This window comes from Cetorhinus maximus, chromosome 6 (assembly GCF_964194155.1).
Source record: "Cetorhinus maximus chromosome 6, sCetMax3.hap1.1, whole genome shotgun sequence".
In the NCBI taxonomy this organism is placed as follows: Eukaryota; Metazoa; Chordata; class Chondrichthyes; order Lamniformes; family Cetorhinidae; genus Cetorhinus; species Cetorhinus maximus.
Window position 1 is genome coordinate 38,730,888 of NC_135884.1, and position 23,014 is coordinate 38,753,901.

The 23,014-nt window shown below is 41.1% G+C and overlaps 1 protein-coding gene across 1 annotated transcript in view; it reads left to right on the forward strand.

Moving 5' to 3' along the window:
- LOC144681722 (receptor-type tyrosine-protein phosphatase gamma-like) overlaps positions 1–20,720 on the forward strand; it is an 803,078-nt gene extending 782,358 nt beyond the window's left edge. Inside the window, exons 26-29 of the mRNA XM_078543625.1 lie at positions 9,466–9,612; positions 14,412–14,554; positions 16,861–16,996; positions 17,472–20,720. Of these exons, the coding sequence (XP_078399751.1) occupies positions 9,466–9,612; positions 14,412–14,554; positions 16,861–16,996; positions 17,472–17,618 (573 nt within the window). The 3' untranslated portion in view covers positions 17,619–20,720. The remainder of the gene's footprint in view (positions 1–9,465; positions 9,613–14,411; positions 14,555–16,860; positions 16,997–17,471) is intronic.
- The last annotated feature ends 2,294 nt before the right edge of the window (positions 20,721–23,014 follow it).

The following is a 23,014-nucleotide window of genomic DNA, read 5'->3' on the forward strand; positions in this document are numbered from 1 at the left end:
TTTTCAAAGCCCTGACTTTCCCTGGAACTCTTGCTCTGTCCTCGCACCCATTATTTTTTAAATCCCCGACTCTCGCTGGAGCCCTTGCTCTGTCCGCGCACCATTCTCTTTTTAAAGCTCTGGTTCTTGCTCTGTCCTCTCGCTGGTTTATTTCAAATCCTCAACAGCAAAATCTAATTTGCTATCCATAGCCGTTTTTTCCTTCTTGTATTTACCACTTTAAATGTGTTGCTGCTTTAAGGCAGTACTTTTTTTTACTCAGGCTGCAGTTGCTAGGGTACAGTTGACTTCCCTCTGTTTTTTCTGAGTCATTGTTGCTGGGCAGATCTTTGAAAAAACTTTGCAGGTGCTGTATTTTGCAACAAATGTATCAATGCCGGTACAGATTGTTTTTTGTAGTGACCTGCACTGCAGAGGGCTTGGAAACTTGGTTATGCGTCTGTTTTAGTTTGGGGGAAAATCTGCAGTCCTTATTTAAAATGAGTGTTTGAAGCTATTTCCCTTTGAGTTTAGAGTGCTTATAAAATCTCAGATTTTGGCATTTCTGAAATGCTTAGAAGGGCTATACTCACAGCCCGTGTTGCATTTCACTGATACTGCTGTTTACTGCTGGTCTTAGGTTTCCTTTTTTTTAAAAAACCTTTAAAACTGCAGCAATTTCGCCAGTGAACTTCCACTCACTCTGGTAGATTCCTCAACTTCCGAGTCTGTACTGAAGCTTCTTCAACTAATTCTTCAAGTTTCTTCTTAGGTGTGCGTCTCTCTAGTTAGGCTTCAGTTGCTTTTAGTTCCTCATACCTTGGGATGCTGATTTAAGGCTTCTTCAAAAGTATTTAATTGGCTGAGTTATTTGAGACATCATGAAAGGTGCTGTATATATGTAGGTTTTGTCTTTTTTCATTACATCTGCATGCAGTAGGCAGCGACTGTAACAGTTGTGAAATTGGAGGCAAATGCTGATTCTCTAAGGATATCAACTGATGTTAGGAAAGTGGCTACACTTACAAAACAATTCAACTGTAGCTAATACAACCTTACCATTCTGACCTCTCTGGCACAAACCCACAATATACCACAAATGGCATCTGCTCCTTTTACGCTAATGACACTATCCCCAAGATTTGCCATCCACCTGCAGCTTAGGAAAAATATACAGTAGATTGAATTGCTTATCTGAATTTTTCAGAGAAGAATGATACAAGATACATAAATTCAGTACGGTCTTAATTCAAGAACTGGATTGTTTCCTCTTACCCAGAAACTGTCGTACAAATTGTGCTATACACTGTGAACTTACAGCCTGAAATGGAAAAATGTAATTAATAAATAAGAAATTCCAACGACAAAAAAAAAATCCCCAGCCCCACTACCCTCACCCCACGCCACCCCTGCCACTGACTTTCCAATAGCCCCCAATCTCCACCCCACCCCCAACACCCTCTGGACCTACTCCCATTGCTTCAACAGTCCCCTGACCTCCCCCCACCCCTCCAAGATTCCCTAACCTACTTCCCACCCCCCCAACAACCCCCAGCCTCCCCTCACCTCTCCAACACCCACCAACCTACCCCCAGTGCCTCCACACCCCCCTAACTTCTAACTTCTCCCCTCACCCCTCTAACACCCCTGCTTAAATACACACACACACACACAAATCATAGATTTTAAGGGTGGAATAAAACAGTTCAAAGGCACCAATTCCAGAGTACAGGATTTGATGGGTTGATTTTGATCAATGTCTTCCAAATTCCTTTCAGATTTTGTTGATAATACGAGGTGGTCTTCAAGCACTTTCAGTATTTAGTTCACTGGTTGAACAGTTGCTTTGTTCGTTGCTGTGGTCCAGGATGAAACAATAAAGAAAGTTCTTGTCTTATTGAGTAGATGGATCTTATTTGCCACTATTCAATATTAGGGAGTTTTCTAGCCAAAGTTCCTTCCTCAAAGAAACAGAACCATTCATCTCAATATTTATGGAGCATTTGTGGAGCAGAATGGTTGCTACGTTTTCTTATCACTGCACTCCAAAAGTAATTTATTATATGAAGCTCTTTGAAACATTGCAATGCAAAAGGCACTAAAGTAATGTTGCTATGATATATTGTTGTTGTGGGTAGATGCCAGGCAAAGGCCAGGCACCTCTCACAGTCAAAAGAGAAAAGATTCAGACTGGTGGTCACTGAGACCAGCTTCCACGGGGGTTTTATGGCAGGATTTTGAGTTTGGCCTGCGGGCACAGTCGGCTGGCTCGGGAGTGTCCCAGAAATTTGCTCCTGCCCACGGTTGACCCCCGACCATGATTTCACACTGCTTGGCCACATGTGTGCAGGCGATGGCACCCTGGAAGCGGGGGAACCTAGCAATTGGTGCAAAGCCTCTGGCTTGCTCAGCCTGGCTGGCTTTGTCCATATGGTAAAGAATAAATGTCAGAACCCGTCTGAACAGAGTGTCTGTCACCAGCTTGACGCAACTGTGGACAGCTGATTGGGAGACCCCACACAGATCCCCCACTGACCCCTGGAAAAAACCGGAGGCATAGAAGCTGAGGGCCGCTGTGACCTTCACAGCCCCTGGCATTGGGCGTCCACCCACACAGTCGGAGCTGATCTCAGGCCCAATCGTCTGACAAATGGAGGTCAGAATGAACCAGGGATGGGAATGACATTCTCCAAATGGAATTGTTGATTTAAGTTAAACCTACTCTGCTTGATATCTAAACCAACAAATTTAAAGCTCCACAAGCCTGATTTCCAATTTAAAAATTCCACTCTAATTTTATTAATAACTCATTTCTCAAATTCCAGTACCACTCCGTATGAAATCATCAACATGCATCATGAAGATACCTGCAAGTTTACCTTTATGATACCAACAAGACATTGCAGGATCTGCTTTGAGTTGAACACAGCCAATTTTCAGCAAAACAAATCTCACTGAAAAATACCAGACCCCGGAACTATCATTAAGGACATAGAGGCAATTGCTTAGCTTCTGTATCTGCTGCCTCTTTGAATGGTTTCAGAAATACCCCTCTGAAAAGTATTGCCCTGCAGAAATGCAGCTTTTATGCAAATTGATCTTCACTCCCATGACCATGTGGTCCAAAGAGCTAAAAGGAATTTCAAGATTACTTAGCCAACTGTGGGAAAGTGCATTCTAATGCCTGTATCACCTAGTGGCTCTTCAAAACCCCTAGCTACCAGCCTTGTTTTAGTCTTTTAAGTTCTATTGGAAAGTATTTTTTTCAGTACAAGCCCATCTATGTAAAAAAGCAGTTGCCCCTTCTCTGGTACCTCAGAGTAAACTACAAACTCTCTCCAAATGTCTAATTCCCTTTGTTTTGCCTCTCTCATCAGTTTATCCTCAAGTTTTTTGGCAGCCACCAACTTCACAATCATGAAGACTCCTGTTTCTGGTCCTGTTCTGAGACTGTTCTGCAGCCTTTATTTCATTGTCTACTCTATTCTCACTACAGCCTCTACTTGTGCTACTCTGTCCATCAAGACAACTACATTGATATCTCCCTCTTGTACTATCGGAGGTTCATTCTCTAGTACATGCTCATTTTCTGACATGATTCACTTCAAGTAGTTGCAGTGTGCTTTTGTACTCTCCATGCTTTCACTGTATTCTGCCAGCCCATGGACCTTGCTTCTTGGCCATCATCCTGAACATTCAGCCAATATTTAAACTTGCCAGTAGCTTTTCCTTCATGTTCCACAGTTGTTGCATCCCTCCTTGACCCCTCTGGAATATATGTGACCCAAGTACCCCACTCTATGCAATTGATCTTTAAACGTGACAGCTTTGTCCTGTGCATCATGATCACTAACATTACCACTATCCAGCCCTTTGTCCACCATAACCTGCTTCTCAGGACCTTCATCACAAAACAATAAACATCTGAAGTACAAGATGCCTCATTTACTTCTGTCAGATGCTCAGACCCCGAGATTTTGGACGGCATTTGCCGGCCCCCTCGCAGGTGGGACCCGCTTTGACTTGCAGCGGGACCCGAAGATCACGGCGGTGGGCAGGTGCAGAAAATCCCACCCTTTGTAACTCATTCAGATCATGAAGGTGAACCTTAACAGTTTAATTGCCTTGTTTGCTAAGTACTATCCTACCATCATTACCTTGCCAGGCCTTTCCATTCCCTATGACCTTCTCTTTTATAATAAATCAAAATTCCTGAATTAAATTCTGTCTCCTACAGCCTTAGTACAATGCCATGTTGTTCTTTGAATATTCTTCAAAACCTCAGCCTTGATGAAAGCCTGTCCGCCTACATGTAAAGCATTTAAATATGCTGAAAAAATTGAACTAATTGTAGTACCTACGAGCACAGGAGGACTTGCACACATCACAGAAAGCAATATGGTGATTTGTCCATAGACTAATTGATAGAAACTATACTCTCCAACCACCTGGATTCTTTGCATGAACCACCCATGCTAGGATGGTTGTCAACTTGTAGCCTAGATAATCAACTAAAATTTTATGCAGTATTCCATCAATCAATGCATGACTCCTTTCACAGAGTCCATTGTTGAAAGGACTTTCAGCTGTGGTATTCATCACCACGATGTTCATGTTTTCACTCCTGTCTCTGATCTTGGCATTGGCAAATTTCCCTCCATTATTCGTCAGAAACTTTGCTGTTACCCCAAGTCAGATGCCTATCCATTGCTTCATGATTTTATCTCTAACAACCACTTTGTTCTTACTGTGTATTGTAGAAAGGCTAAATCTAGTTGCCAGGTCTACAAAATGTAAAACAAAAATATTTCTGTCTTTGTCCCATTCCTTTAGATTCATTGCAACTACCGTGTTAAAGTCATATGCCAACTTAAGACTTACAATAGGATGTAGTGGCATCCTCTGATTTTTTTTTACAGATTTCAAACTTCTAACTAATCTCTTTTGTTAGCCTTCAATACTCTTCATCAACTACACCTTTTTTGTACTTCTTTCAAGGAATGTGAGCATTGCTTGCAAGGCCTGCATTTGTTGCCCATCCCTAGTTATCCTTGAGAAGGTGGTGGTAGTGAGCAACCTTAAAACACTGCTGCCCATAAGGCGTTGGTGCACCCACAGTGCTGTGAGGAAGGGAGTTCCTGGATTTTGACCTAGTGACATTGAAGGAACAGCAATATAATTCCAAGTCAGGATAGTATGTGGCTTGAAGGGGAACTTGCAGGTAATGTTGCTCCCATGTATCGGCTGCCCTTGACCTTCCAGTTAGTAGAGGTCGCGAGTTTAGGGAAGGTGTTGTTGAAGGATACTTAGCAAGTTGCTGCAGTGCCTCTTGTAGATGGTACACACTGCTGCCACTTTGCGTTGGTGATGGAGTGAGTGAATATTTAAGGAGGCGGATGGGGTGCTAATCAAGTGAACCACATGTCGAACTTCTTGAGTGTTGTCAGAGCTGAGCTCATCCAGGGATCCACAAATTGAATTTTGTCAATCTTTTGTACAATCTGTTAAAGCTCATGACACGTTCTTCTGTTTAATGACAATCTGTCTTCTGAAAACGATCAAAGTTTGACCATGTCTTATAAACATCTAATAGATCACCTTTCTTAGAAACTTCACCAAGAACTCTAGTTTAAGGTCCAAACCTTCATCGCCATATTAATTGATGGGCATCCATTTCACAAAACACTTAACTTCTGGTTTTACTTCTGGTAGGAAGTGACAGCCAAGCCTCATTTCGTTTTGGTACTGATATAACTGGCGTCTACATTGCCATTTCATTCTTTCACTGGTCATATGGTCCAGACTCCAAGAACATTGGAGAGTAATTATACCCCAACCATTTATACTTGCTTTCTCCCATTTTCCAGAAAGGTTCCTATGATTGTAATTGTCTGTCTGAATTTTTTTTAGTTCACCTTTAGGCAATTGTTCTCTCCTACCATGTAATGTTCTAAAAATACCAGTTGATGAAGGATAAAACTGGAGCCAATCTTTACATGCTTTTATAAGCATTTATTTACAGAGTTACACATTACATGTATCGACTTGCGAACCCACTGACCACAGTTTTACACAAAGTAAATTAATTGCCAGTTAATGCCCACCACCTGAATACAGTTAAAGACTATTAATTCACACCAGACAATATCAAAAGATTCCATACCTCCGAGCTGACCTTCTGAAATTCTGTTGGGTACTATTCATAACTTGAAACATTTATGGGCCCAGATTTTGTGGTTAGCATGCTATTCGTTACACTTATTGCTGCCCCCAGACTTTTAGTGCAGTGGGCTTTTTCAAAATAACAACAATAATTAGAGAGCCATTTTAGCACAGCATCCTCTATAGCAGATCTTAGACCTTCGCAAGCAGGACAAGCGACAGTATGTCACTTAAACCAATAAGACTGCAGAATCTTGAGACATGCAGAGTTGAAACTATGAAGTGTAAGTTGGAATATTTAATGCTATTTAAAATCATGTGCAGAAAGTGAACAAAGAGATAAAAAAGGCATGAACAAAAACTAAAAATTTATTTTTAAATTTCTGACAAAAATTAAAATCTGAAGGAATGCGACTCCACATTTTTAAAAGTAAATTTTCAGGGCCAGAGAAGTTGCTTGGCAGTAATAAAGATTTATCACAATGTTAAAAATTCACTTACACTTGAAAAGGCAAACCCTAACTTGTTCTGGCATATTTAATAAGTATCTAGTGGGTAAGTACTACAGCTTCAAGGCCTTCATTCCTTATTATACCAAATCTCTCGGTGAGGTACTATTATAGCAGACTTTGTGGAGATGCATAGTAACTCAGATAGCAACTTACTGATTTTGTGTTGAACTATAAATGTGCAGACATCGGAAGTTGTTGTACAATTTACACCTTAATAATGTTGAGGGCTGCTAGTCTTACCATTATTTCTAATCCATGCCTTAGGTCATTAGTTTACAGTCTATTCTTAATTAACTTAGACTTGTTCAGAAATTATGGGCAGAATTTTGCCGTCGGCGAGCAGGGGGCGGGACCCGCTCACCAACACGTAAAATGACGCGGGATGATGTCGGGCAGAACCCCCGATGTCACCCCGGCCCATTTAAATTTTCAGGAAGGTGGGGGCGCAGCAAAATCAGCTGCGGGCCCGCCGACCTGTCAATGACCAATTGAGGCCATTGACATGATCATTTAAACAATTAAAGGACCAGCCCGTCCAACCTTAAGGTTGGTGGGCAGGCCAGGAGCCCCGGTGGCAAATAGAGAAAACATGAAACCTCATCCAGCAGCGGGATGAAGTTTCATGCAGGGATTTAAAAATTTTAATAAAGTTATTCTGTAAATTATGAACATGTCGCAACTCATTGTCACATGAGGGGCACATGTAAGGGATTTTTTTTTCTATTTTTAATATTTCTCAAAGTCCAGGTGATCTCCCCGAGGCTGCACTTGCGCATGTGCGACAGAGCGCACTCTTGCTTTTAGGAAATCACCTCCGCCCGCATAGGGAGCGCATAGCATTTCCCGCCGGACGTCACACTGGACGGGCCTTAGTTGGCCAGCCCACGTAAAATGGCGGTGCGGCCCACTTCGCTGGCGGGGATTGGCTCTGCGCCCGCCGGAGATTGGGTCAGGCCCGCCCGCCCGACAGGCAGAAAATTCTGCCCTATATCTATGTTCTTTATTCTGGATATTTAAATAAAGTATTTTGCAGCTCTTACAATTGCACCAAGACCATTTATGGCAGAAGTTGTAATGCTGCTGAAATTTTATGGTTAAGTATGTTAGTATTTATCAGACTTGATTTGTTTTATTCTCAACTATGTAGACACTAAGGTTATCTAATAACTATAGCCATTCAGTAATAGCTATCTCAAATCTGTTAATTGCACAACATGAACTATTATGTTTAATATGAATATTCATTTTGAAGACTGTAGCTGCACTTTCTGTTTTACTTTTACTAAAGTGTAAACTGCTGATATTATGGAAGCTGATGGGCCATTAGAAAATGCTGAAAGTGTATGTTTTATTCATTATGCATTATTATTCATAATGGACAGAATTTAAAGAAGTGGTATTTATTTTATATCTTGGATTTGCAAAGTTATGTTCTCGTTTTCTATCCAGCTCTATGCCCTTATAGCGTGTTGTCCCTCAACTGGATTAACAGGACTGATAGGACCTTCCTCGAGAGATCTGTTTTGCTGGACAGAAAGGTTTCCCTTTTACTTCTGCCAGCTTTCCTAGCCATCGCTCCTCAAATAGGCCATTTTATGACAGAAGGCTGAGGATCGGGTGGGAATGTGGAATTAAGTTTGAGTATCAACTATGATCTTATTAAATGCAGGAACAGATGAAAGGGTCCATATGGTTTAGTCCTGTTATTTTTTATGTTCTTATATTGAGGAGAGGAGGAGCGGAGACAGATGATGTTATAGAGGTGGAAGTAAGCAGCTGATATGTTGAGGAACTTGAGTTTGGGTTTGAAGCGAATGTCAAGATTATGAAGATTGTGTTTCAGCTTGACATAGTAGCCAGAGGGTAGAGTCAGTGGCAAGGATGCTATCTGTGGCTGGGGCAAATATTGTAGCTTTGGTCTTCACAATATCTAGTTGGAAAAAGTTACAGCTCACCCGAGATTGGATGCCTGACAAGCAGTCGGACAGCACAGAGGTGAGAGTGTAGCTAAGGACAAGGACAATTAGGGATGAGCAACAAATGCTGGCCTTGCCAGCAATGCTCACACCCAATAAAGAATATCGAGAAGGGAAGGCTGGGTGTCATCAGTGTATATGTGGAAGCTGAGTCCATGTCTGAACAGTTTTGTGAAGAGGCAGCCTGCAGATGAAGGAGAGGGTCACAGATAAATCATGGGATACCTCCAAATAGGCAACAGTGTGAGGCTTGTGTGTGAGAAGATGGGGAGAGTGTGTGTGAGAGAGAGGGGGTAAAGGAGAGTGTGTGTGTGTGTGCGTGTGCATGAGAGAGAGGATGGGAAGAATGTGTGCCTGTGAGTGTGTGTGAGAGACAGGAGGGTGTGTGCGTAAGTCTGGCTTACTCCCAGTCTCAGGGTTCTCATTAACTGTCACCCCCACACAACAATACACACTCTCACCCACTGTCACAGGAAGTGAGTGAACACACTGAGACTGCGAGTGAACCAGACACACAAACACCCACCCTCTCGCACGCTAATGGTCATCTTTATTTATTATTCAGTTTTTAAATGATCAGTTTATTGCTTTGACATTTTTTCTTTGCTCAGCAAATTGTTTCTTTTCATACCTCAGCTTTTTTTTTTGAAACTCATGTTTAATGATGTGCCAAACTTTATCTTTCTGAAATTTGTTCATCAGCCCCTTGAGTGAGAAAACATTGAAATATGGCCCCCCAGGCGAAAAGGCTGGGCAAGCCTGTTCGAGACAATTGAATTGAGCTCTAATTGCAAACAGTTTCAAAATGTTTAAAACCTATGGTTCTTTACCAACAGGCAGAGGATGAATCTGTCTACTGGCCAAGCCGTGAAGAATCCATGAATTGTGAAGCCTTTACTGTAACCCTTATCAGCAAAGACATACTGTGCCTCTCTAATGAAGAGCAAGTTATCATCCATGATTTCATCCTGGAGGCAACACAGGTATAGCAAAATGTTCTGGATTCACATAATTTTGACAGGAGTGATAAGCAGAATACTTTTGTACGCGTTGAAGCTGGAAAATCTCCTTCCATATTCTCTTCCCCCACTGTGGATAAATGTCTGGCTTAGCTATTTGATTATGGAATGGTAATAAAAGGTAATCAAGTACATGTCTCAAATTCTGACTGAGTATCTGAAAGTCAGTCTGATTGGATTTTGTAGCTGTACACAGAGCAGTGAAAGAAGCCCTGGAGCAGGATGCCTGTCCTGGGATATGATGCATGGCACAAAAAAATAAAGTGATTATTTAAATAATTGTTTAAGAAATATCACTGAAGAACACATCTCATAATTAAAAAGCTAATTGTGTATCCAGTGAAGGTGAGCCAGCTAGATCTATTATCATTTTGGTATTAACAGTATTTTCTTCATTTATCTTTAATACTGACCTTCAATCTGCAGCAAGCTCTGGCATAGGGCAGAATTTTGCCGTCGGCAAGCAGGGGGACAGGGCCCGCTCGCCGACACGTAAAATGACATGGGATGACGTCGGGCGGAACACCTAACGTCACCCCGCCCCATTTAAATTTTCAGGGAGGCGGGGGCGCAGCAAAATCAGCTGGGGGCCCGCTGACCTGTCAATGGCCAATTGAGGCCATTGACAGGATCATTTAAACAATTAAAGGACCTGCCCGTCCAACCTTAAGGTTGGCGGGCATGCCAGGAGTAGAAAACATGAAACCTCATCTAGCGGCGGGATGAGGTTTCATGCAGGGTTTTAAAAATTTTAATAAAGTTTTTCTGTAAATTATGAACATGTCCCATCTCATGTGACATTGTCACATGAGGGGGACATGTTAGGGATTTTTTTTTTCTTCCATTTTTAATATTTTTCAAAGTGAAAGTGATCTCCCTGAGGCTGCACTTAGCCTCAGGGAGATGTGTGCTCTTTCGTGTGCATGCACAAAGGAGTGCACTCTCGCCCCCGCCGGACGTCACGCACCCACCCAGGGCCTTAATTGGCCCGCCCACGTAAAATGACGGTGCGGCCCGCTTCGCTGGTAGGGATCGGCTCCCCGCCCACTGGAGATTGGGTCAGGCCCGCCCACCCGACAGGCAGAAAATTCTGGCCAAACTGCTTTTTAAATGTCTGTTTTTTAAAAAAGGAAAATGTGATAATTTTATCTTAGTATGTAAAACACTTTGGCTTTTGGGCATTATGGGCTGAATTTTAAGGACTGCAGTGGTCCCTGTCACCTGGCCAAAAAGTCAGGGTGGAGCCCGCCCACAATCCCACCAGCTGCTCCGCATCAATTTAATGCTTGGAATAGCATTAATTGCTTTAAGTTGAAACCTCCAACCCTACCTTGATTCAAAGTCCCAATCAGGTGGCCGGCAGCTGTGCAGTCCCAACAGTGCCACCGAAAGTGGTGGCCACTACTAGATCTGCAGGCAATCCCCAGTGCTGAGGAATCCACATAAGTCCAGGGTCGGGGGTCTCTGCAAGCAGGCAAGAGAGGAGGGGTGGAGGTGAAGGGACAGGTTCAAGAGGCGAAGGGAGAGGGTTAAAGTGGAGGATGACCTGGGGGGGGGGTGGTGGGGGGGGGTGGGGGTGCCTCCGATGGGTCCAGGGGGCCTGCAAAGGAAATTCCCTCTCCCTGGCCTGACACCATCCTGCACAGCCAAAGCTGCTGGACTTCCTGCATGAGGTGGGCCTCCCCCAGCATGGATAAAATACAGATGGTGGTGGAATAGGGCCCTTAATGGCCCTTAATTGGCCACGTAAGGGCTCAATAGGCCCAAGGGCGGGTGGACTGCCTACACCTCCTCCACTTGATTACAAGACACATAAGATATGATTTTGAGGCTGGTGGTAACCTAGTTTTGCCCTGTTCACACTTCAAAAATAATTTATTTGATTCAGTATTAGTAATAAAGATCTTCCACTGATGGTTGCCAAACTGGAGAACAAGGAAGAGTATTATCATAGAGTCATAAAGTAATTTAAGGCACAGAAGGAGGCCACTCAGCCCATCGAGTCCATGCCAGCTCCCCAAGGAGCAATCCAGCCAGTCCTACTCCCCATAGCCCTGCAAGTTTATTTCCTTCAAGTGCCCATCCAATTTCCTTTTGGCATTGTTCACAGTTTTTGCTTTCACAACCTTCATGGGCAGTGCTTTCCAGGTCATTACCACTCGCAGCATTAGAAAGTTCTTCCTCACATTTGCCCTGCATATCTTGCCCTTAATCTTAATTTTTTTCCCCCAGGTCCTTGTACCATCAAACTAATGGGAAGACTTTTTCCTTGCCCACCTTATCCAAACCTGTCATAATCTTGTACACCCAGATAAAATCTTCCCTCAATTGCCTTTGCCCCGAGGAGAACCACCCCAACCTTTCCAACCTAATCTTGTAACAAACCTTTTAGTGATTAAAATCTTGATCAAAGAGGTAAGGTTTTGAGGGTCTTAAAGGAAGAGAGAGGGGTGAAGACATTTAGAAGGGATTTTGAGAGCTTAGTGTCTAGACGGCTGAACACACATGCCAGTCATAATATGAAAATAAGTGTTGCTGAAAAAGAGACGTCTCAGCTTTTCACCTTGCACTCATCAGGACACTTGCAAGAATATCAATATAAGGGGGAAAACAACAATTTATACTGTATGTGAACAGAGTACTGATTGGTTGGCAAATGGCATTGCCATGGAGAATGCACCACTGGTGATGAATGACAGTAAACTGCCAAGCATTTTTGAAATTTAAACCAGGCAGCTTGACCCTGATTGGTTAAGGCATTGCCCTGAGAAATGAGTCAGCAAATGGCTGTCACTTATTTTGTTTAGCTGAAACAGGCACAATGTATGCACATGTTCCTCCTGTCTGCAAAGAACAGGGCCCTGTGTATTAATATATGTAGCTATCAGTTCACATAAATGTGCCACACTGTTAGCCAACTGTCAGACACCATCAGTGATGCATTCTCCATGGCAACAACACTTGCCAGTCAATCAGCACTTTCTTCACATACAGTATAAATTGTTGTTTTCCCCTTATGTTGATATTCTTGCGAGTGTCCTGATGAGTGCAAGACGAAAAACTTAGACATGTCTCTTTTTTCAGCAATACACAAGTTCTGTATTACCAAAGGACTATTTGTATGAAAATAATTGTGGCTGCATAAGAGGCCAGAATTGGGTGAACACAAGAGTTCTTAAAGAGTCGTTGGACTAATGGAAGTTATAGAGATACGGAGGGAGCAATACCATGGAAGGATGTGAAGACAAAGATGAGAATTTAAAATTTGAGTCATTGATGGATCATGTAGTTGTAAATGAAGGCTGAGCCAACATAGATAAGCCAGCACAGACTTAATGTGGGTTAGGATGCAGGCAGCAGAGTTTTGGATGAATGCAAGTTTATGGATGGTGGGAAATGAAAGACTGACCAGGGAGCATTGGAATATTTGAAACAAAAACAGAAACAGAAATACCTGGAAAAACTCAGCAGGTCTGGCAGCATCGGCGGAGGAGAGCACAGTTGACGTTTCGAGTCCTCATGACCCTCCCTTTTTGTAGTAGCGATGGTGGTATAGTGGTGAGCGTGGCTACCCTCCAAGCAGTTGACCTGAGTTCGGTTCTGGCCATCGCAGTTTGTTGATTTTTTTAGACTTAGTTCTGTTGAAGGGTCATGAGGACTCGAAACGTCAACTGTGCTCTCCTCCGCCGATGCTGCCAGACCTGCTGAGTTTTTCCAGGTATTTCTGTTTCTGTTTTTGTTTTGGATTTCCAGCATCCGCAGTTTTTTGCTTTTATCATTGGAATATTTGAGTCTGAAATTAACAAAAGCTTGGATAAGAACTGAGACAGAGACAGAAACCAGTGATGGAGGTATAGGTAAATAGTCTTTGCAATAGAGAGGATATAGAATTTCAATTTAAAGGCGCTGCGGATTGGAAAAAAGGGACCATGCAGATTAAATTTTAAAGGGAAAATTGCTGACAAAACAGAAACTGTGAAGGGATCAATGGACGTGGTGGTGAGATAGAGCTGGGTGCAGCCAACACACTTGTTGAGTCTGATGTTGTGGTTTCTGATGACGTTGATGAGAAATGGGAGGGCAAACAGCTCTGACAGGTCCATTCTTGAAAAGTTTCCTTTTCTCTCCACAGAGACCGCCAGTTCTGCTAAGTGTTACCATCATTATTTGCTTTTGTTTCACATTTCCAGTATTTTGCTTTTTGTTCAAAGTAACGTTTTGAACAAGCATCAGGGAGAAATTCTTCTTGGAAAAAGTGGCCAAAATTTGGAATAGTCTCTGGGTCACAATGGGCACTACCACAGATATAAACCCAAATAGAAATCAAACAGGCAGCACTGTGATAGAAAACTATACACAGCTGCATGTGTTTGTAGAAATGCTGCATTCATTAATGCCTAGCATTAATGGGGTAGAAGAGCTGTGCAACATTTTCAGCACAATAGCTTCACACACCGATGATGTAGTGAGATTTACTTCACACATCTTATGTTTGCAAACAAAGGTTGAAAAAGTGGCTGCCAAATACTTGGAAGAAAATTTTGCTGCTCAGTACAGCTCTTAGTAAAGAAATCCCTTGCTAATCTGTAAAATGGCTGGGGGGTGGTCTAGATAAAAAGTAAGTTATGAATAACCCGTAGGACTATGGGAAATAAATAATTTTATAAAGTAATTTTCTTGATATTTGTATGGAAATTAATGGAATGGATAAGACAGGAGAATAGTTTGCGAACAATCTAAAGGTGTAACTTCTTTTCCTTCAGGATGACTATGTGCTGGAAGTACGTCACTTTCAGTGTCCAAAATGGCCTAATCCAGATGCTCCTCTCAGCAGCACTTTTGAACTTATTAATGTATTAAAAGAAGAGGCCTCAACCAGAGATGGACCAACCATCGTTCATGATGAGTATGCACTTGTGTCTTCCTGTTTCACTTTACATTCCTAATGACCCTTGCACTCGTGAACACACATATCCCATGATTCATATTCTCCAGCTGGGTGGGGAAACTAATTAATAGGCTATTCCAGTGTCTCTTTAGTTGGCCACTCATGTACCATTTGTGCTGCCTTGATCTACTTATAGTCCACTTTGTGCAGATTATTAATTATTAATCATTAATTTAGTAGAATCACCACTTAATTTTGCAGGGAATGTGAGACATCTATACTGTCACTGGCAACCTGGGTTCTATTGGAAATAGATATTATTTCAGTTTGCAATAACAATATGAATGGGACATAGAAGTATGCAAAAGTGAGCCAAGCTGACCTGTACTCTCATTTTAGCTCCCACCTAGGATGAAAGGGAACGTCTGCATTCAATACCCTAAATCGCACAGAATTCTGGCACAGCAGCTTACTGCATTTTCTAGTACCGATTAATACTAATTCCCTGCCAATAATATACATCGGTGCTTTTTCCCAATCATCAGCCAAATATTACCCTTGAAAGGTGGAGAAATGTTTTCCAGTTGAGAAGAAAACATGTGGATGGCCAAAAATGAGATTGAGTAATTTCAAAGAATACTGTTAAGCATAGAAAGAGATACCATCATTTTCCATCACTGAAATATCTGTTGAATCTGCCCAATACTTGATTCTGGCCTTGAAATTTCATGAGAGTGCTCCTGATTTGCCGCTGTAAGTTAAGCAAGGAATCAATGGAAATACCAGAGAAACAGTTGAATTTTCTGTTGATGCCTGAAGTTACAGTGCTAGTTATGTCGAGAGACTGGAAGAATCTCCACAGAATTTTCAGGCATAAATGGTTGCAACCAGTGTTAGTTTGACTTTTTTCCCTCTTCTATCCTATATAGAAGAAACCATTAAGCAGCTATTTAACTTTGGCTCAGTTAATGGTCCTCAGATAGCTGTGGACAAGATCGCACATTGGGACTTGAGCACGTAAATTAGACTGCCTCTCGGATGCAACACTGAAGATATACTGCATTGTCATATATGCTATTTTTTAAACGAGCAGATGCAGGCAGTGTCCTCGTGTGCCCTTCTCAACATTCTTCACTCACCACCTGACAGATTAATTGGTCACCTATAAATTAGATTTTGCTACAAAGAATGGCTGCCATGTTTGTGTACAATCACTGTAAAAGTACTTCACTGAGTGAAATGTTTTGAGGGATTTCAGTGGTGCAAGGCACTATATATGTTATTTTTTTTTAAAAAAGGAAACTCCCCTTTTCACCCTCCCCAGTATCTGCCATTAATGACTCCCACCCTCATAAACTGTTTCAGTCAGCAGGATAGAATGGTCTGGGTCATGAACCTCTCCTAGCATGACTGTTAAACTTGGTTTGTGAGAGGAATGGAGACCGATGAGCTAAATGAGTTTTTCCTCATTCTGGTCTTGTAGTCACTTTCATTGGTGTTGACTGACAAGATATATCCTTCCCTCTTCCCTTTTATTGGAGATGGAGTGCCCTGCACACACTAATCTGACTAACTTTCTATATAAGAAATAATAAAAATTGTGACAATTTTGAGGTAACTAAGTATAAGCACATAGATATGAGATATGTTACTTTTCAGCCAATATTCTAATCAGGGTTTACAGAGCCAAACATTAGTTTGAAAGTATTTAATTTATTCAAATCAAATGTCAAATGAAACAAACATCTTTTTGCTTTCAATCTTTTGGAATTCCTTAGAAATAGTTAAAACAAAGACATCTGGAATAATACAATAAATGGTCATGTCTCATTCATTTCCTGCATGCACTGTTCAGTAGAGTTAGAAAACATGTTGTTTACCTCGAGTACCTTGTCATTATTATGAATGTCTGTGTTGCCTCACTGCTCCATAACAAGTGCCATTAGTTATCCGGTGACATATGCTACCTTCCTGTAATGCTGTCTAAAAGTGCACTTGTAAAGGGAAGATTCATTAACAACTGATGGCAAAGCCTTTTGATAAAAAGAATACTAATGAATTTTGTAAAATTAACAACTTAATGTGTTTAATTAGTTTCTGGGTTATAAAAGATTATTGTCTTACTATTTTGTAGAAGTTCAAGAATATTGTATTTATTCATGTTAAAGAACTTGATTCATTAAGGGTAATCTAGGACATACAAAAATGACATTTTAACAAATATTTGAGAGATATTGCAGGCAAAAGAAAATGCAGTCAGTCATCTGAAGACATTACTTCTTGATACCTTAGGTGAACACTTAACCTCATTTTGTGTATTGCAGGTTTGGAGGTGTCTCTGCTGGGCTCTTCTGTGGCCTTACCACTCTGTCACAGCAGTTGGAGTGTGAATCTGCTGTGGATGTCTATCAGGTTGCAAAGATGATAAACCTGATGAGGCCAGGTGTTTTCACAGATGTTGTAAGTACTTGATTATGAAAAATTTAAACAAGTCTTGTCATTTTATGTTTCTTGTCCATAACCTTTAATTAGTCCTCAGAAGCTACACCGTCTACATCTTCTATTCAGATACATGCACCAACGATGTCCAAAACCTTAACATTAAGAATAGCATGATCTTGAGTTATCTAGCCTTCTAACATATCACATGAGAGCCTTCTAACATCTCACATTATATTTGAGAGCCTTCTAATGAATATTTGGCACAGGCATATATCAACATAATTCTATCTCACTGATTTTATCCTCTGATGGGCTAAAAATGCCATCAGCCTAGAGTCTAGCATTGACTATTCTGTTTTAAATTTGCACAACATTGCAATGGTTATAGCCTTGAAGGTTTCACACAATTATAAGTGATGTTGAAGTTGTAATATGAATAAATAATTAACATCAGTTTCTCCTAATCTAATGCTTTTTGTCTGTCTTTGCACAGGAGCAGTATCAGTTCCTTTATAAAGCAATGCTCAGTTTAATCAGCACAAAAGAGAATGGAAATGGCCCCTCGTTGTTTGACAAAAATGGCACCATTATTATCACTGAAGAATCAGACCCAGCAGAAAGCATGGAATCTCTTGTGTAATTTGAAGCTTTTTGCAAATGGAACTTCATTTGAAAAACTTCTAAGTACTGAATGAACTTCTGAGGCCTTTTTTTGCCAGGTTCCAAGTTTAATGATAACCTGACTGTACTTTTTACAGTGATGAGAGTTTTTGATGTTTATTTTAACCATTCTGAGTCTTATTGTTATCCTGCTGAGCATTTGGATCTCTTACTTTCACAAGATGAAAACACAATTTGTTCTAGTTTGCACTATCTGATCAGTGTTACTGCCTATAAAAATCTAGTACAAAATCTGTAATTTCCCAGAAATCCATGAAAAGATTCTGTCTGTAATCCTTTTTAACTTGTGCTTCATAGGGAGACAGAACTTGTGTCTGGAGACAGCTTTAAGGTAATTTTGCAAACAAAACCATTCTACATTTTGGTTGTTGACCAGCTTAGAGAGATTTCTTTATTTGTGCAGATTGTGGTGTATTATTGAACTTATTTTTAAGTAATACATCATTTGAACCTGGCAAGTTTTGTAAAATACCAGTGATATAACCTCCTACATTCCAGTGATCAGAGTATAAACATCCAAAAAATAAAACACTTAACTACAAAATATTTAGTGTAGGCCAGGTATATGGATACAGCTATTAATTTATCATTTTTTGAAGTTTTATATATTTGTACTGCACCAGGCTGTAAGTGGGATGCGTGGAGAAATTGTTGATTTTGCATATGACAGAAATGGCATAAATATCTATCTTGCTTGCAAGAGTATGGAACATTCGTAACGGTTTCGAAGGATTAATATGAACACTTAGAGGTGGGGGGAATTTAATCCATGAGGTTCGGAAGTATGTGCAAGGAATTTACTGTTAACTTTAATCAGTGGACAGCAGTCACGAGTGATCACAAGTGATCACGGGGCAGGGGTGGGCAGCAGTGACCAAACCTACCGTGAGGTGATTGCAGTGCAGCTTGGAGCAGGCTATAAAAGAACCCCTAGGAGAAATGTGCAGACTCTGCAGGTAGGGAGCAAGGCTGCAAAATTTGCAGATTTGGAAGGATGTCACCTGGAAGCCAAGCCTTCATCCCTCTTTTCAGCTCTAAATGTTCTAGCCCATCATTCACCCTTTATAATTCTATATAATCTCCTGGGATCCCCAATCACTCCCACCCCCAACCTACAGTCCAATCACCTCTGGGGACCCCCCCACCCCCATCACAACCCCCCATCACTTTGCCCTTGCTGCTACCGACAGTCCGGGTCGGCGGACATCCCCCTGTTCCCCCCTCCTGTTCTTCAGTGTTTAATAAAGAGAACCACTCACCAATGATCCAAACAGACAATCTCGCCTGGTGCACGCCATCTTTAACCAGTTGTGAATCAGGTGGCACAAGTTTCCTGTTTGTCACTGAGTTAATCTTGAAGGTCTAATTTAATGGGTATTCATGGCATGTAAATGTAGGGAAAAGAGGTTCCTGCCACTGAAACACCACCGACTTAACCCCTTAAACTCAACCTGCCACCAGGAAGCTGAGATTTCTGCTCCTGCCTGATTAAGCCCACCATAATTACCACTCCCGGTGAGCCTATTAAATTCTGCCCTCTGAGTCTTTTTTTGCAGGAGGTAAGAACTGATACGCAAAAAGGCAGATCGACATGTTCTGCACAGTGAATTGTGTAAGTCCAAAATGAGGGTGCATCTGATATCAATGGTGTAAAATTGTTAAATAACGTGTGAGCTGCACCAATAATGTAGCATTTTTGCCTTGTCAATAATCAGTCTTTTGAAAATATTACATGATTTGAAACACTTTTTTAAATGACAGTGGAGAAGAATTTATTAACTTACCAAAGATATAAAGTAGTTCTCAGCAGAATGTAGGAGTGTTTTTTTTTCAAAAATATGGTTTTAATTGTCTTATTAATTATTTTTAAACTGTCTCTTTAGTCCAGGGTCAATTTTTTTTAATTTGCAAATTCAATAAGTGACTCAATATGATGAATGTTAATGTTATCAAGGTGCCAGTTCATATTTCATGAAACAACAATTCTACATACTGAATAAATTGTTCATATAGACATACATACCTAAATTACAACTTAAAATTGTATGGTTTCTCTTTTTAAAGGGGTGACCATATTTGTACATAAAAGTCATGTGTGAAATTTGGTTAATTATCTGCAGATGTGGCTATGCTCTCATCATGGGAAGAGCATAGCAGCGCTGGACTGAAAATGGCGTCAGGCTACTCTCTGACGTGACATCTTTAAAAAAAACTGCTACCTGGAAGTGAAAACAAAAGTTTCAAAATTTTTGTTAAAAAAAAGAGATATTTTCACAATGTGGGAGACATTTTCTATACAAGATAAACATTTGATGAGGCAAACATGAATCAGACTTTTAGGGAATTAAAACACTTGAGCTGTTTTCAGGAAAAAAAAGTTTAAAAAAGAAAAAAAAACCTTTTCTCAACAAAGGGGAGATTTTTGAATTTTTTTAAAAACCTCATGTTTCTCCAACATTTGGGGTAGTGGTGTTCAAAAAAATTTTGTTTCAGCATTTTAGACAAAAACATTGATAGTTCAAATATCATGTCTTGAAAATCATAACCTTTATTCATTCTTTAGGGTAGCAAATTCAATCAAACTGTAAATATTTTGTTGCTTAAACGGGCATTCTATGGGGACTTTGTATCTACAGTATATAATCACAGAATTTTATATTTTCATATAAAGCTAATTTTTTTCTAGTCTCAACTCCTTCATAGTTTTGTGGTGGCTATGTGGAAAGCTGTATGTGCTTTGAGGTAGTACCATGAATACTGTGTCATCACATTTCAAAGGCATTGAACATATATTACTTCTTGGGGGCAGTGGTTGTCGAAGTTGCAGGTATTTTCAACTATATTGTCGGTGTGTGCAATAGGAATAGATCTAGACAGTTGCTGAATAAGTTTGTCTCATGACCCATTTGAAAATGTGGCGTTCTGTAACTTGAAAAAATCTGCTTTGTTCTGTTGGAAACTATATTAAATTGTTCTATTATAGTGTTATTTAATATGTAAATTGTATTGCTATACATGAAATAAAGTATGGGTTTTGATGGACCTATAGATGGTGCTGTTATGATTTTGCTAGAGGTATTTATTTTGATGGTTAAAACCAATACATTTTCTCTACAATACATTTTAGATTAGCTTGATCCAGCATATCCAGGATTGAAATTCCTCCTGCTCGTAACTTTACCCAAAAAGTCAGCAGAAAGAAAGCAAATTGCTTGAATTCTGAAATAAAAACAGAAAATGATTGAAAATTTCAGCAGCATCAATTCAATAATCTATCATCAGAACCAGAAGTTGTTACAGGTGAACAGTTTATAAGGAAGAACAGAATGAAAAGGGAGCAGGGATAAATAAGGAAGGGTCTGCAATTAGGTGAAGGGTAGGAGATGATTAAATGACAGAAGTGATAATTGTGCAAAATAAAAGAACGTAACACTGAGAGAAACAAAATATGTATTCAAGACTCAGAGGATGTGTAATTTGTTAATAGCGTAATAGCAGAGTTGGGGGTGGGGGAGGGGAATATGGAACATCTGGCAAAGTGGAGAAGGCTCCAGTGTAGCTCAGGGAAAAAGAAGATGACACCAGGATGCAGACTACCCCACTAACCATGTACCAATCCCAAGCAGCAGTCCATAACTTCTCCCATCCCCTGAAGTGCTGCTTCATCCACCATACATCATCAGCACCTGCATCCAGTTCTGCAGCATAACAAAAATTATTTGTTGTCTTTTTAAGCTGCTGTAGTCCTTTAGGCACATTTTTCTCTCTATTTGCACACAGCTTCCCCCCGCCCCCTCTCCCCACCCACCCACCCCACATCTATCCAAATTGCTGAGACTGAGGCTGTTATTATTATAGGAATTGAGCTGACCCTAGAAACAACGATGGAACTTTTGATGGGTGGATGTGAGTTGTGCTGTGTTATTCTTTCACTTGGATTCTGCTTGTGTGGAAACTCAAGATCCATTAGTGTCATAAGGTACACTTTTTTGCTATAAATAATTAGGGGAAAAATAGATTAGGTGTGATAGCGAACATTGGGATTGTGATGCATAATTATGCCATGTCCAGTCGCGTTGAGGCAGGCAGCATGGAAACGTCTGTTGTCTGCACATGAACATTATTACTGCATGCAGCCCAGCACCAAACATGCTGCTGACAGGCTGCTCACTCAGCAGGGCCCCCAAAAGCATACAAGGTTAGCATATTATACAACTAGCTTGCATCTCTTAAAAGCAACCTGACTTTAAAGGAGAAATGCACTCGGGCTGCAGCAACTGCTGAACCACTGTCAGGAAGCCTTTGGTGAAAGGAAAAGGACTGGTAATTGAACAACAGAACAGTGAGGGCTCCCAGGTTCTTGAATATGGTACTGAGGGCCTTACTGATGAAGGTAAAAAAGGGAATCGAGGCGATGTTTCCACAGTGGGTTAGGGAAGCAAGGCACACACCCTTCGAAGGGAATGGGAGTAGGGGACTAAGGACGTAAGTTTCTGGAGTCTGCTCCTGCATACCTGGCTGCTGTGCCAGAAAAAATTCAGTGAACTCACATGTGAGGTTGATGTCAGTGAATACATCTTCATATGACATGTCCTACCCACTGCACCGCCAATCTCTCATGCTGTTCAATGCACTACAGTTCCATCACTCAGCCATCAACAATCAGGACTCATGCCTCACATTCAGATGCTCCAACACATCCTCACACACTTACCCATGCTGCCAGCCTCACAGTCACCTCTCACAGCTTTGACATACCTCCATCTATTCAGCTATGAGGAGCACATCACCCAAACACATTGCAGCACACTCACTGATATTCTTCCCTTTCTCATGTAGGACAAGGTCACCGATAACCACAGGGAGCATTAACGAGTCGGCGGGAGACAGGCACGCCGGCATCTCCTAAGACCTTTGGAAGAGACATTGCATTATGGAGCTGACTGTAACTGAGGCTGTTGAATCTGGCATCACTGAGAATGTTCAGGATAACAATATGTTCCTGCCTTATGCCCCTTCTCAAATACCATTTCACCCAATCCTGCAATCTGGCATGGCAGATTGTGTGACTGTGGACTACTTTACACATCACCGCAATCCTACTCTGCTGCATTTCTGCTTTCAGATAGCCAAGATTTTTAACTGGCCAGCCAATGCAGCCTCACACTAAAGGGTGAAAGCGAGTTCAGACTTTTAATAAAGAAGCAGTATCACTTGATCCAACACTCGCAGCCACCAGCTTATATACTGGCACTGCATGCGCCTTACAGAATAGTATGCAGTCCAGATCAGCATGTGGTGAGTCACTGGGCACAAGCGCATGCAGCAAAGCCAGGAGATAGGATAGCTTGTGTG